Source organism: Alligator sinensis, unplaced genomic scaffold (genome assembly GCF_000455745.1).
Source record: "Alligator sinensis unplaced genomic scaffold, ASM45574v1 scaffold2149_1, whole genome shotgun sequence".
Taxonomy (NCBI): domain Eukaryota; kingdom Metazoa; phylum Chordata; order Crocodylia; family Alligatoridae; genus Alligator; species Alligator sinensis.
Genome location: NW_005843444.1, coordinates 81,887 through 94,578, shown reverse-complemented (window position 1 = coordinate 94,578; position 12,692 = coordinate 81,887). Strand labels below are relative to the sequence as shown.

Here is a 12,692-nt window from a genome sequence, read left to right as displayed (position 1 = left end):
ACCCCCCTCCCAGCCCCCCCATGGCTGCCTCGCCTGCCCCAGCTCTGGGCCCTTTAAGGAAAAAAACCAAACCAAACCCCCTGGACTCACCAGCTTCTGCAGCAGTCTTGGGGCAGTGTGGGGCAGCGGGGATCAACCCCCGCCAGGCAGGAGACAGTGAGTCAGGGCTTTTTCTGTTTTGTTTTGTGTTTAAAGGGCAGGAGCTGGGGTGGGCAGGGGGGGCTGGGAGAGTGGGGGGGGTCAGCAGGGCTCGTGGGAGAGCCCCCCCATGTGGCGTGGGGTAGTGGGGGGCAGAGGGGATTGCTCCTGGCCCCCCCCCCTCCGCCCCCGGCCTGGCAAGAGCTGATGACTTGGGGCTTTTTTTTTTTCAAAAAGCTGGGAGCTGGGGGTTGGCGGGCAGCCATTGAGAGCAGATGGGGGATGGGGCCTGTGGGATTCAACTGATTTGGCAGCAGCCAAATCGATTCAGGACAGTGATTTGAATCACCAGATCGAATCACTGCCCCCCGACTTGGCTGAATCCAAATCCAAAGTGAATACTAGCCACTTTGTACAGGCCTACTGCCATCCAGCTAATTGTCACCCATCTTGTAGCAGTTTTTGATTACTAGGGACCTACCTAAATTGTGGCAGAAGTTCACAGTGCAGTGGCACCTTTAATCTTGCTCTTTTCGCCACATGCCCCCCCTCCCACCTCTGAGTGGCCAAGAGACAAAACCTTAGCATTAATTGCCCCTCAGCCATTTAGTGGTGGGGAAAGGGGGATGTACTGTGAAAGGAGTGAAATTAAAGGCGCTGCTGTGCCTCAAACCTCCTCCATGATTTATGTAGATCCCTATTGATTATTCTTCCCAAAGTGTAGCAGCTTGCATTTGTCAGCATTGAACAAGGTGGCAGAAGATTTTAGGAAGGCCCCACCACTGACACTATACATATTGCATGGGATTGAGCAGTGTTGAAGGACCTTCTTGGCATGACTGTTGTCAACAGGCAAGATGCACTAGCTTTAGAAGACAGATTCTTTTCATATTTCCCTTTTTGTCCCTTTTTTTGTCAGGGATCATTCTGGCCTTTGCTCTCCGACCCTACAAGCTGACCTATCGCCAAATCAAGTATTTTTCCTTCCCTGGAGAGTTGTTGATGCGGATGCTCCAAATGCTGGTTCTTCCCCTCATTGTCTCCAGCCTGGTCACGGGTGAGGAATCTTTCCATCTGCACAAATCATGCCATGGTTAATATGCTGTGCAAGCAGATGCCAACATTGCCTAGAATGTCATTATAGTGCTCAGATGCTAGTGCCCACATTTGTTTGACTCACATTGATAAGCCCAAGTTGGAGCATGCAGGAACATCCTTCTGTGTCCCTGGTTGGCTTGATGTTGGGCGGGGGAGAGCAGGAAGGCTTATACCTTTCTGTGAAGGGTAAAAAAGAAGAATCATGGTACTGTACTGCCGACTCCAGCATTCAAACAGTGTAGAATTCTATTTCCCTTTGTGTGTCTGAATGTCAGCTTTCTAGTCACATAAGCGATAGTTCTGGCACCTACACACAGGTTGCAATTCTGTTACCGCCACTATAGACATGTAAGCACGTGCACACATGCTGAGCATATGCAGCGGGCTGCACACTGGCTGGGTACACGTGCAGTTACTTGCACATGCTCACTGTGTATTCATATATGTCCCAAAGACATAGCCAGCAAGAAACCCATCACTAACAGCTGTTAAACACTGAAGGAGGGTAGGGGCTCTCATGATGTAGCTTAAATAGCTGAGTAGGAAGGGCACTTACCGAGGAAGTGGAAGACTAAGCTTCTAGAACCCTCCCTCTTCCCCTCCAACCCCAAGGGGGTTTGAACCTGCATCTTGCTAATTTCTCAGTATGGCACTCGAATGTCTGTGTGTGGTAAACAGGTCAGGCTGTATCAAGCTACCCTCCAGCACTCCTTTTAAAGCCAGGCCACTGCATCTTTTATTGAATAGTCATTGGGTAACATGGATAGAAAGCAGGAGAATGTGAAAGTTTCTGCCTTACTGGAAGCAAGTACCCAGACTAGAATCCAGGGTCTTTTCCTCTCTGTGGCATCCTCCATCTTAATAAGCCACATATACTTTAGTCCATAACCTTTCTCTAGGTTCCACGTACCTCCCTCTCTTGATTGCTGTCTTCCAAAGAGGCATTTCAGATTAAGCCTGGCTATTGTTTAACTCACAGTGTAATGATTGGAGCATTGTATTGGAATATCAGAGTAATACAGGCTCAGCTCCTCTCTGGCTAATGGGCTAGAACCGGAGTTTCCCATTTCCTGGGTAAGTGCCTTTACCACTCAGCTATTTACACCAAAACATGGGGCAATTTTCTTTTTCCCCAGACTTATACTCAAATATGTGCATGTGTAGCCACAAGTGCCCTAACCACTCAGCTCTGAGCTAAAACATGGCAAGACCCTTCTCCTCCCTTCCCCTTCTCCAGACTTACATTCATATATTTGTGTATTCAGATGCATATATGCACAGTCAATGTCTAACTGACTGAGCATATTTGATCTAAGCATGCTCACTTATGCATCTATAGTGCTGAGGGAGGACAAAAAACAGACATGTGGCTAGAAAACTGCCATTTCAGTTCACTTTACACATCACAGGTATGGCACAATTAACTGGTTAATTACACAATTACTATGAGACCAGCTACCTCAAAAATGTGTCCTAACTTTATAGCTGGTTGTTGTCAAGCTTTAATTTGCATCTGAAGCAGGGAGACCCTGCAGCTGGAAGCCTCATCAGCTGACAGGCTCCCAGCCACAGGGGTGCACCATGCCCAGCCAGGCATGGGTCCTAGCAACCAGGGGGCATGGCTGCCCCAGGGGTGCATGAAACCCCCAGACAGGGCCATCCTTAGGGGGGCAAATTGGGGCGATTTGCCCTGGGGTGATTTGGCCCAGGCCCTGCACCCTGCTTGGGTCATCTCTGCCCCCAGAGCTGGGGGATCATGGTAGCCATGATCCCTTGGCCCCCAGGATTGAATGGGGCACCCCACAGCTGAGAGCCCCTCACCTGAGGGGACTCCCAGCTGCAGGAGTTTGCTCCAGCACACACCCTTCTCATGTGGGATAAACAGAAGCAGGGCAAGGCTGCAGCAGGACCCAGCCCTGGGAGCTGTCCCAGGTAAGCAGGGACTGGGGGTGAGGGACCTGTGTGATTTCTTTGGGGGTATGTGGGATGTGTGATGGGGGTATGTTGGGGAATGTGGGGTTTGTGGGGGGACCGCTACATGCCCGCCCCCCTCCCCCTGCGGCATCAGCCAGGCCATGCCGGTGGCAGCACTGCCACACCCGCAGTCTGTGCAGGGAGAACAAGCCCAGTTGGACCTGACCCAACCTGACCCAGCCCAGCCCGCTAGCATGGCTTGGGACAGGACCAGGACGTAGGGCTCCGGGACGCGAAGCTCCTATCCAAAGGTGCACGCTAGCTGGCCGGGCCAGGCCGGGTTGCATTGGGCCCGTTCTCCATGAGGGTCAGCGTCAATGCATGGCCGAACAGCTGTGCCTACAGCAGGCCATGGTGCATTGCCACCTGACCCTTATGGAGAACAGACCCAACGTGACCCGGCCCAGCCTGCCCAGCTAGCGCATGATTTTGGATGGCAGCCGTGCATCCCAGAGCCCCACATCCTGGTCCTGTCCCAAGGCGCACTAGCGGACTGGGCCTGTTCTCCCTGCACAGACCACGGGTCCGGAAGCACTGCTACCAGCACAGCCTGGTTGGCACTGCAGGGGGTGGCAGCTCCCCCCACACACCCCACATCCCCCCATCCACTTCCTGCAAACCCCACACCACCCCCATCCTGCAAACCCCACACCACCCCTGCACCCACCCACACACCCTCTCACCCCTCTCTTGCAAGCCCAATACCACCTACACACCCCACACCACACCCACATCCACCCACACCCACCCACACCTCTTCCCGGAAACTTCACATCCCCGCATCACATACCCAATGTTCCCAGCTGCCAGATAGGATGAGACCTGCTGGCAGGAGCTGTGGGTTCCCACACCCGGGTTAGTGAAGGGGTCAGGGGGAGCTCTAATTTTTCTATGATAAGAAAGCCAAAAGCAAACATCAAAGCATATAGATAGTTAGAATTGTCTTTATTATGATGATAGAGACACTGGTAGGCTTCCAAATTGCTTTAAAATTGTACATATATCAATAAAAACATTGCCCAACTGATCTCTCTCTGTCTCTCAGATATCTGTCTATCTGTCTATCTGTCTTTTGTTTTAATTGTGCAAGAACATGGATTTGGGGGCATTTTAAAGAGTGAATTTGGGATTTTTTATCAGAGAATTTGCAGTTTTTAAATAGGGAACACCAGGATTCCTGTTAGTGAGGCAAGTGGCAGGACCCAAGCAGAGGACCCTGCTCAGGACTGGCACCCAGGGCCGAGCTGGAGGGCAAATTAGGTGGCTGACCTCTTGACCATTTGGAGCCAGGAGGACATGCTTTGACAGTTCAAAGCAGGCCACCACACTGAGAACATCTTCCAGGAGATAGGTGCCCAGGTGGCAGGGCACAGGCACAGATGGCAACAGTGCTGCACAAAGGCCAACTGTGCAGCCACAGCCCACTGGCAACTGGCCCAGAGCTTCAGATGCTTCTGCTGCAGCCATGCAGTCCCTGTCCGTGTCTGGCAGGGGTGCAGCTTTGGGGCCACGTGCTGTCGCAGGTGGCAGCACGTCCTATCCAAGCAGCAGCCCCCACTACCAGACTGCTGCAGTGGGTAGAGGGTTCAGGGAATTCTCAGTTAGGGCTGCTTCACCCATCCAGCTGGCACAAGGGGTAGTGTCCTCAGATACCAATTGGCCGGGCCCTAAAAGCTCCTGACTATTTGCACAACCCAATTATCATGGGTCGTGAATGGCATGTGTCCCCAGCGGCTGGTGGGGCATGGCTGCGCCGGCGGTGGCAGGAGTGGCGGCAGTGAGTGGGGAGCTCCTGCAGACACCGCTGGCATTGTCGGTGGGGGATGGCGAGGGCCGACCATGGGTCGGCGACCACCCGCAGGTGCCGCCAGAGGTGGTGGCAGCAGCCAGGGGCGATCATGGACTGCCTGTAGACGCCAGCGGCAGTGCCGGCGGCGGGGTGATGAGTGGTGACTGCATGCAGGCACCACTGACAGTGTCGACGGCACCTTTTTGCAGGGGCTGCACATGCACCTGCATGCACCCCCTACGCATTGCCCCTGTTGTGGGCCCTGAGGTCCACATGGCTAACTAATAGCCCCTATTGTAGGGGCCAATGGATGGATGATACAACAGAATAATTGGGAGAACTAATGGAAAAAAAACCAGGATGGGAGTGGTGTGTGGTTCAAAGGGTCAAAACATGCAAAGAGGTTTGCCGGAGGGGCATGACAACTAAGAAAGAAAAGGGTAGGAGTGACATGGGGGTTATAGGTTCAAAATGTGAAAAGACGTTCGCCACTTCCATATATTCATCCGCTCTTTCATTTTCCCCTTTCATTATTCAGTATCCCACCCTTTACAGTGCCCCTCTATCACATCCTATTCCTTTCTACTGTCTCCTCCACCTCTTCAGTCTGACTCCAACACTCTCCCTGTACTTCTCTTTTACTGTACAAAGTCTCTTTTCTGCATCTTGCATTCCATTCTCCACCCCTTTTTTCTCTACATTCTTTTGCAACCATTGTTATGCTCCTATATCTTTCTGTATCTCCAAAGTTGCCTCTCGCACCTCACATTCCCTTACGTCCCACAAAATCTGTCTCCCAGTCTCTCACATTCCTTTCTAGTCTGCCTCTCATGTAAACCATCTCCCTGATTCCTCCTCAGCCTCGTTCTCCTTCCTGGGTGCCTGTACTACATAAGCCTTCTCCCCCATTTCACATCCCCCTTCATATCTCAACATCTGCCTCTTGCACTCCACATTCTTCTTCACTCCTCAGAGTCTGCTTCCAGCTCCCCCATACTCCCCATGTGTAATTTAACGAACTAGACACTCTTGCCTTGTTTTTCATATCCCAGGTATGGCCTCACTGGATGGTAAAGCTTCAGGAAAAATGGGAATGCGGGCTGTAATTTACTACATGGTGACCACCATCATAGCAGTCTTCATTGGCATACTTATGGTGATCATCATCCATCCAGGCAAAGGAAGCAAGGACAAACTCCATCGGGAGGGCAAAATTGAGCAGGTGCAAACAACTGATGCCTTCATGGACCTGGTAAGGTAAGAGTACAAGCTGGTTTGGGGTAAGAGCATGCCTTGTGATAAGCTGACCTTCCTGCCTGAAAACCATTCTGAATATTCATTCTGTAGCTGTAAAACAGGGGTGTCAAACATACATCCTATGGACTGAATCCAACTCATATAGCTGGGTCATCCATCCCACAGCCTTGATAAGGGACCTTATCAAGGCTCCCCAGTGGCAGCCAAGCACCTGGGCAAGATCCATGGTGCTAGAGCCCCACAAGTACTGCAGGAAGAAGCCCAGCACTGCAGGTGCTTAGTAGGGCTGTGCAAAATTTTGCCTGGTGTTTCATTTCAAATCTGTTTTGATGCATTTTGAGCTCAAAACAGTGAAATCGAAATGAAACAAAGGCCTTTGAAACAGCTTTGAAATGAAACAAGGGCACTCAAAACGTTTCAAAACGTGTTGAGTTTCCAAGCCAGGCTTACTTGGCTTCAGTGCCGGTCCCAGCTGGCAAGATCGGGGGCCCGCCCGCACCCCTGGGGAGGGCTGCGGGGGCTATGCCAGACTGCTACCAGGGGTGCGGGCCCCTGATCTGCCTGCCGGATCACAGGAGGCTGGTTCTGCCACCTGGGGCCAACAGCATCCAGGGCTGTCCCTAGAGGGGGGTGAATTGGGGCAACCGCCCCGGGCCCCGCACTTTGGGGGCTGTGGTGCCTCTGTGCCACCACCGGCTTCACATCCGGCTGCTCGCTATCCTGCCGCCACTGGCTCTGGTGCACCTGGCACCACGGGGCCCCCCAAAGCGCGGGGTCTGGGGTGGTCACCCTGATTTCCTCCCCCTCCAGGGATGGCCCTGGCTGCCACTGGCCCCAGGCGGCAGAACCAGCCTCCTGTCATCTGGCAGGCAGATCGGAAGCCCGCACCCCCAGGAGCAGTCCGGCACAGCCCCCACAGCCCTCCCGGGGATGCGAGTGAGCCGCCAATTTGCCTGCTGGATGACTGCTGGTGCCAGGTGGGGCCAGCAGCAGCACCAATCTTCCTGGCACTGGGTGCGGGCTGCACCCAGCACTGTCCCAGGTGGCAGGAGCAGCCTCCTGTGATCTGGCAGGCAAATTGTGGGCCCCTGGCACCTCTGGGAGAAGTTGCCAGAGCCCTGCAACCCTCCTAGGGGTGCAGGGGGCCCCTGAGCTGCCTCCCAGATTACAGGAGTAGCAAATGCAATGCAAATGGCATTGAGCCTCCTTTCAAGTTTTTCCTCTATCTGCCAGAGCTTGCCAGCAAAGCTTGCCACAATCTCTTTAGCAAAATGATGAAGACACATTTGTCTCATCAAAAAAAAGGCTGGGAGCTGCACAGTGGCAGCAGCCCTGGCCTGTCACTGATCTGATAGCCCATTTCTGGATGTGGACACACATAACAATTAAACTGTTCCAAAATGTCAATGACCAGAACCAGTTCACAGTTCAGTACACCAGAGGGTAGGAGTGCTCACACCCATGCTTTGGTGGCTCAAGGGGCTGGATGACCTATGGCTGGGGGCGTTTTCACTTTTCTGCTTTCCCTTCTCTTTTAAAACATACGAGTTAAATAAAATTCATTAGCCTGCAGTTGGCCAAAGTCTGCAGTGTCCTTATCTGACTTGGAGGGGAAGTGCTTGGATCCAGGCCTTTAGGTTTTCAGGAACCAGGGAGGCATGATTAGGGGCTGCAGTTGAGTAGGGAGTGAAGACACTTTTTTTTTTTAATTGAGGAAATAGTGCAAGGTGGCTTATTGATAAAAAGTGCCAAAAAATGGGGGAAAAAGAGGGGAGGGGAGGACAATAGAATTTTGCCTTCGTACCAAAGCCAGGGGTGGGGAGTGAAGAGAAGGAGTGTGGAGCCTGAAGGACTAACCAGGAACACTTGGGGTCCAGACATGAGACTAAACCAGTTCACAGTGAACCAGTTCAAAATAATACTGAGTTTTCCAGGTACACTTTTGAATCATTCTAGGTAGCTTTAAACGGATGTAACAGGCTTGCATGTCTGTCTGCTTCAGATTTAAACCACATTTAACTCACTCTGAGTGTTATGTATGTCAATGCCTTCTATTTCTTATGTCTCTGGACCATGGGGTATACTTTGAATCAGTGGGGAAGTACAGTCTGTGTAAGAGCAGGGCTCAGTGACAGAGCACTGACTACCAGATCCTGTAGCCTTTGTCTCCCACTAATATGCTGCATCTAGGACCCTCCAAGAAGGAGACACAGTTTGGCCCTCCAACATAATTGGTACTTGTGCTGGGTATATTGGAGTAAAAGCAAGAACAGAGATCTCTAACCAGGGAATGATCATTCATGGCTCATGAGACTGGGGAAGGAACTCTGATCCTGCAGCGTTTTTAGTGTAAAGATGGTCTAAGATCAGGACATCACTGTTTTCTTTTAGGTAATTCACTCAGGAAGGAAGAGACTTCTGTGCCACAGCAGATTGATCTGGCTTTTGAGTAAGCCTAAGTGTCCTGAAGGGAGGCAGCATTTAATACTATGACTGTTAGGCAATAAGCCTGCTAACCTGATTTCAAGCCAAACAGGATCATAACTCTCTTTTGCTTTGTCTGCTGCAGGAATATGTTCCCACCTAATCTAGTGGAAGCCTGCTTCAAACAGGTATGGATGCCAGTTTGCCTGGCTTGCTTTCTCCTGCCCAGCATTCTTATTCTTTATGCCTATGCAGAACAGGCTGTCTGAGTTGCCTCTTTGGAGGCCCAAGAACAAGGGTGGTTTCATTGCCACCTTTGTATTTCCCAGAGTCTGCTTTGGAGGCTACTGTAGATGCTTGTTTAAAACAGAGTAACCTGCAGACAGCCTTTCCAACTTGTCTGTAGACAACTCAGAACTGCCAAATCAAGGATTGCTTTGGGCAGTCCTTTTCCTGCCTGCAGCTTGCATCTCTCCAGGGGCCTAAGTGGAAGCAGTATGGTGCCATAGATGTCAGATCTTCACTGCCTGCAAATAAAGGGAATTCTTCCAGAGCTGCTTTGCAACTTTTCAGTGTCTGTAATTGTGGGAGTAGTATAAATGGTCCACAGTATACTGTCAGGCACCTTGAGTTGAGCTTCAGGGTTGACTCCATTGCCAGTATAAATAGCATACTTCTAGGGTCACTTGACTAGGCCACTAAAAGAGGATACAATCCCATGCAGAGTTGAACTTCTCATACAGAATGAACTGTATTGTTTGGTAAGCTGAGCCCATTCAAATAAAATGATTTCAGGGGACTGCTTTTTTGGGGTTTAATTGGGAGGAGCTATGGAGATGTCCAGATTTATGTTGCAGCTAATAATATGTATCATTTCAGTACAAGACCCAGTACAACACCAGGGTCGTCACCAGAACCGTCCTCCACAACAGCACCGCCACAGCAGATGCCACCACCACTCAGATCTCTGTGCCTGAGAATGTCACTGGCATCCTGGAGAATGTCACACATGCACTCGGGAGCATCCAGGAGGTGCTGACCTTTGAGGAGATCATTCCTGTCCCTGGCTCAGCAAATGGGGTGAACGCACTGGGACTGGTCGTATTCTCTGTGTGTTTTGGTTTAGTAATCGGCGGCATGAAACAGAAGGGACGGGCCCTGCAGGAGTTCTTCAACTGCCTCAATGAAGCCATCATGAAGCTGGTGGCCATTATCATCTGGTGAGAAGCGAAGTGGGGGGCCTGCAGGCCCATGTCCCATTGTTCTGATGAGGCATTAATTAGCTATAAACATGAACAGCCAAATTCTAGAATGTTACATTACGTGAAGAGAAAACGTTCCTCTCTCAGTTGCTTCAGTTTTATTTCCCTGTTATCCCTGATGTCATATTTATGTTGCAGGGACATGTGGGGAGTGGATCATGGCTCTGCCCCAGACCCCACCCCAAGTTGTCACTTCCCGTGATCCTGGCCTCAGTCCCACCTGCCCTGCTCCTGGATACCGCTCCCTGTCTGCCTATGGCTCCATCACATTCACCCAAGTGAACATGTCCTACCTGCAGGTGTCCTGGGCTAGTCTCCATGGAGAGAGACCCTGCCCACCTGCCTGCCCGCTCTGTCCGGTGCCTGTAGCTGAAGGTGCAGGGTAGATGGTCTGGGGTGCCTGGGAATCGGGGCCAGATGCAGCAGTGGAGACACTGGCAGTGGCAGCCTAAAAGAACCGCTGCCGCCACAGGGGCTCCTAAGAAGCCGAGTCTGGCTGCTGCGTTGCATGGCCCTGTGGACTACAGAGGTGTTTCCCAACCTTTTCCAGCCCAAGGCACACTTAGATTAATACAGTTTTTCTGTGGCACACCTATTAAGGCATTCCCCTCCCCCACACTCATAAACTCATTGTAGTTCATTACCATGGTAAAATTCTGCAGCGCAGCTGTTCAGAGGCTCGCAAATTGTGCATCCCTCAAAGCCAACACATGCACAGTACATGAATTTCTTTCTTCTCGGCTGGTTCTTTCTCTCCCCCACAGCCAACACATGCACAAGTTTTCTGTGAATATCGCATCAACACAGCTTATTCATTATCGGTAGGAGTCTGGAGAACTTTCTTTTCATTATTCCAAAATTCTTGCTGCATACGAGGGAGCAATTTGCAGCACACTGGTTAAAAAGCACTGGATTACAGCTCCCAGAGTGCACAAGAGCTGTGTGTGGGGATAAGGTGGGCTGCACTCCTGCCCCCAAGAACTGAAACTAAGTAACTTTTAGGCAGTCTTGTTTCATAGTAACTGGATAACTCAAAGTTACATACTGTAGTCCTTGACCCTGAATCTGACCTATGTTTTGAAAGTTTGAGAGCAACTCTTGACTGTCTGTTGTGCATGTTTCTTATTCTTCTGTCTGTATACTGCAAAGCACTTTTGGACATTTTGTTCTTGAGACTGAAGTCTCTGGCTTGAGTGCTATTTTAAAATGCTCTAAAATCCACGTACAGATTTAGATATTACTTTTGAAGTATTATAAACAAATAACAGTTGTTTAAAGAGTGACTAGTAAGCATTTAGGATAATATAATTACATATTCCAAAACGTTGGACTTAATGGGATCAAAGAAAAGCAAGCAACTGGGTCATTTAGTCCAAGGGTTCCTACTACTCATTCCTATTAAAATTAGCTGCTCCTTAGAGTTTCTTATAATTCTGGGGGAAGAGTGTAGTGAGTGTGGAGAGTGTGGGTTGCAAAGGTGCAGGGAGGAAAGAAAGTAATAGGAAAGGCTTAAATAAGGATGGTTGTCAAATGAGGATTAAAAGGGGTGAGAGGGCTTGGTGGTAGATTTGGGGGAGCAAGGAAATATGGGGATTCAGTGCAGTGAGATGGAAGGGTGGTAGCTAGGAAGAGTGACATGGGAGTGGATGGCGGGGAGGAATTAGGGGAAGGGGGCCAATCAGTCCTACATGATCCCCTCCCACTTGAAGCCACAGTGCTTCCTCCTCCCTTTCTCCTCTTTTACTGGATGAGCTAGATAGTGAGAAGGAATGTCTGCTATCCACAGCACCATTGCTTGGAGTGACAGACAGGGCTACAAGATGATGTACCTCATACAAAGAGTAGAATGAGAAGAAGCAAACCTCAACCTTTGAGAAGACATGGACTCCCTCTGTGATCCAGGATCTGGAGGTATGTCTTCCCCAGGATGGTCTGAGCCCATCTCCCTGGCCCCTTTATGTGAGCCAGAATCCTGAGGTCTTGCCCTTTTGAGGAGTGTTTCAGTCATTCTTCAGGACTCTGCATGCATTAGTCAAGATATTATATACCCAAGGGAGAGGGGGTGATAGTACACACTGTGTATCACAGGCTATTATGCTTCATCCAGTAACACCTGCTTAGAGCCCGATAACTTGCATTAGATTAAGAAAACTTTCATCAAGGCATATAAGCCTTGATTTGAAGACATCAAATGAAACAAAGTTCTCTCGTTCCATTGGTCATTTGTTCCAATAGTTAATCAAGACCCCAATTTAAAAAAAAAAAAAAAGATCCCCACTTCTAATTTGAGTTTGTCTAGGTATGTCTTCAAGCTAGTCATTCTTGTCCATATTAAGTAGTCCGTTTGAATCTGGTATTTTCTCCTTGTGGAAATGCTTAAACATATTTCAGTATCAGTCTCACTACTGAATATTTTAAGGTAAAGTCACCTCTCTACACCTGCTGACAGCTTCATTGTTTAGAAATCTAAGGACTAATCCAAATCAAAACCAAGAGTAAAGGAGAGTGGGATAGCCCTTTACACATATAGCCTTTCCAAATTGCGTCCTTGCCCTCTGATAGGCTTGTCTCTGGAATAGATGTCAGTTAACTTGAATAAGCAGAGATTGGTTTACAGACTACACAGCATTGTCCCAGGAAAAAGTATTAACACTTTCAGACAGGCTTGTACTCTGTTGAATCCTGGAACAAAAGGTTTTCTTCCAGGTGGAATGGAATGTCTTTTTACATCTTTAAGGCTGGCATTCAGC

At 49.9% G+C, this 12,692-nt stretch overlaps 1 protein-coding gene across 3 annotated transcripts in view; it reads left to right on the top strand.

Annotated features, from left to right (window-relative positions):
- LOC102378431 (excitatory amino acid transporter 1) overlaps positions 1-12,692 on the top strand; it is a 47,318-nt gene that overhangs the window by 8,719 nt on the left and 25,907 nt on the right. For 2 of the 3 annotated variants that reach the window (XM_025195253.1, XM_006038728.3), the window contains exons 2-5: positions 1,058-1,195; positions 6,052-6,256; positions 8,826-8,868; positions 9,560-9,900. In XM_025195253.1, coding sequence (XP_025051038.1) covers positions 1,058-1,195; positions 6,052-6,256; positions 8,826-8,868; positions 9,560-9,900 — 727 coding nt within the window. The remainder of the gene's footprint in view (positions 1-1,057; positions 1,196-6,051; positions 6,257-8,825; positions 8,869-9,559; positions 9,901-12,692) is intronic. The other variant, XM_025195252.1, reaches the window with a different exon arrangement.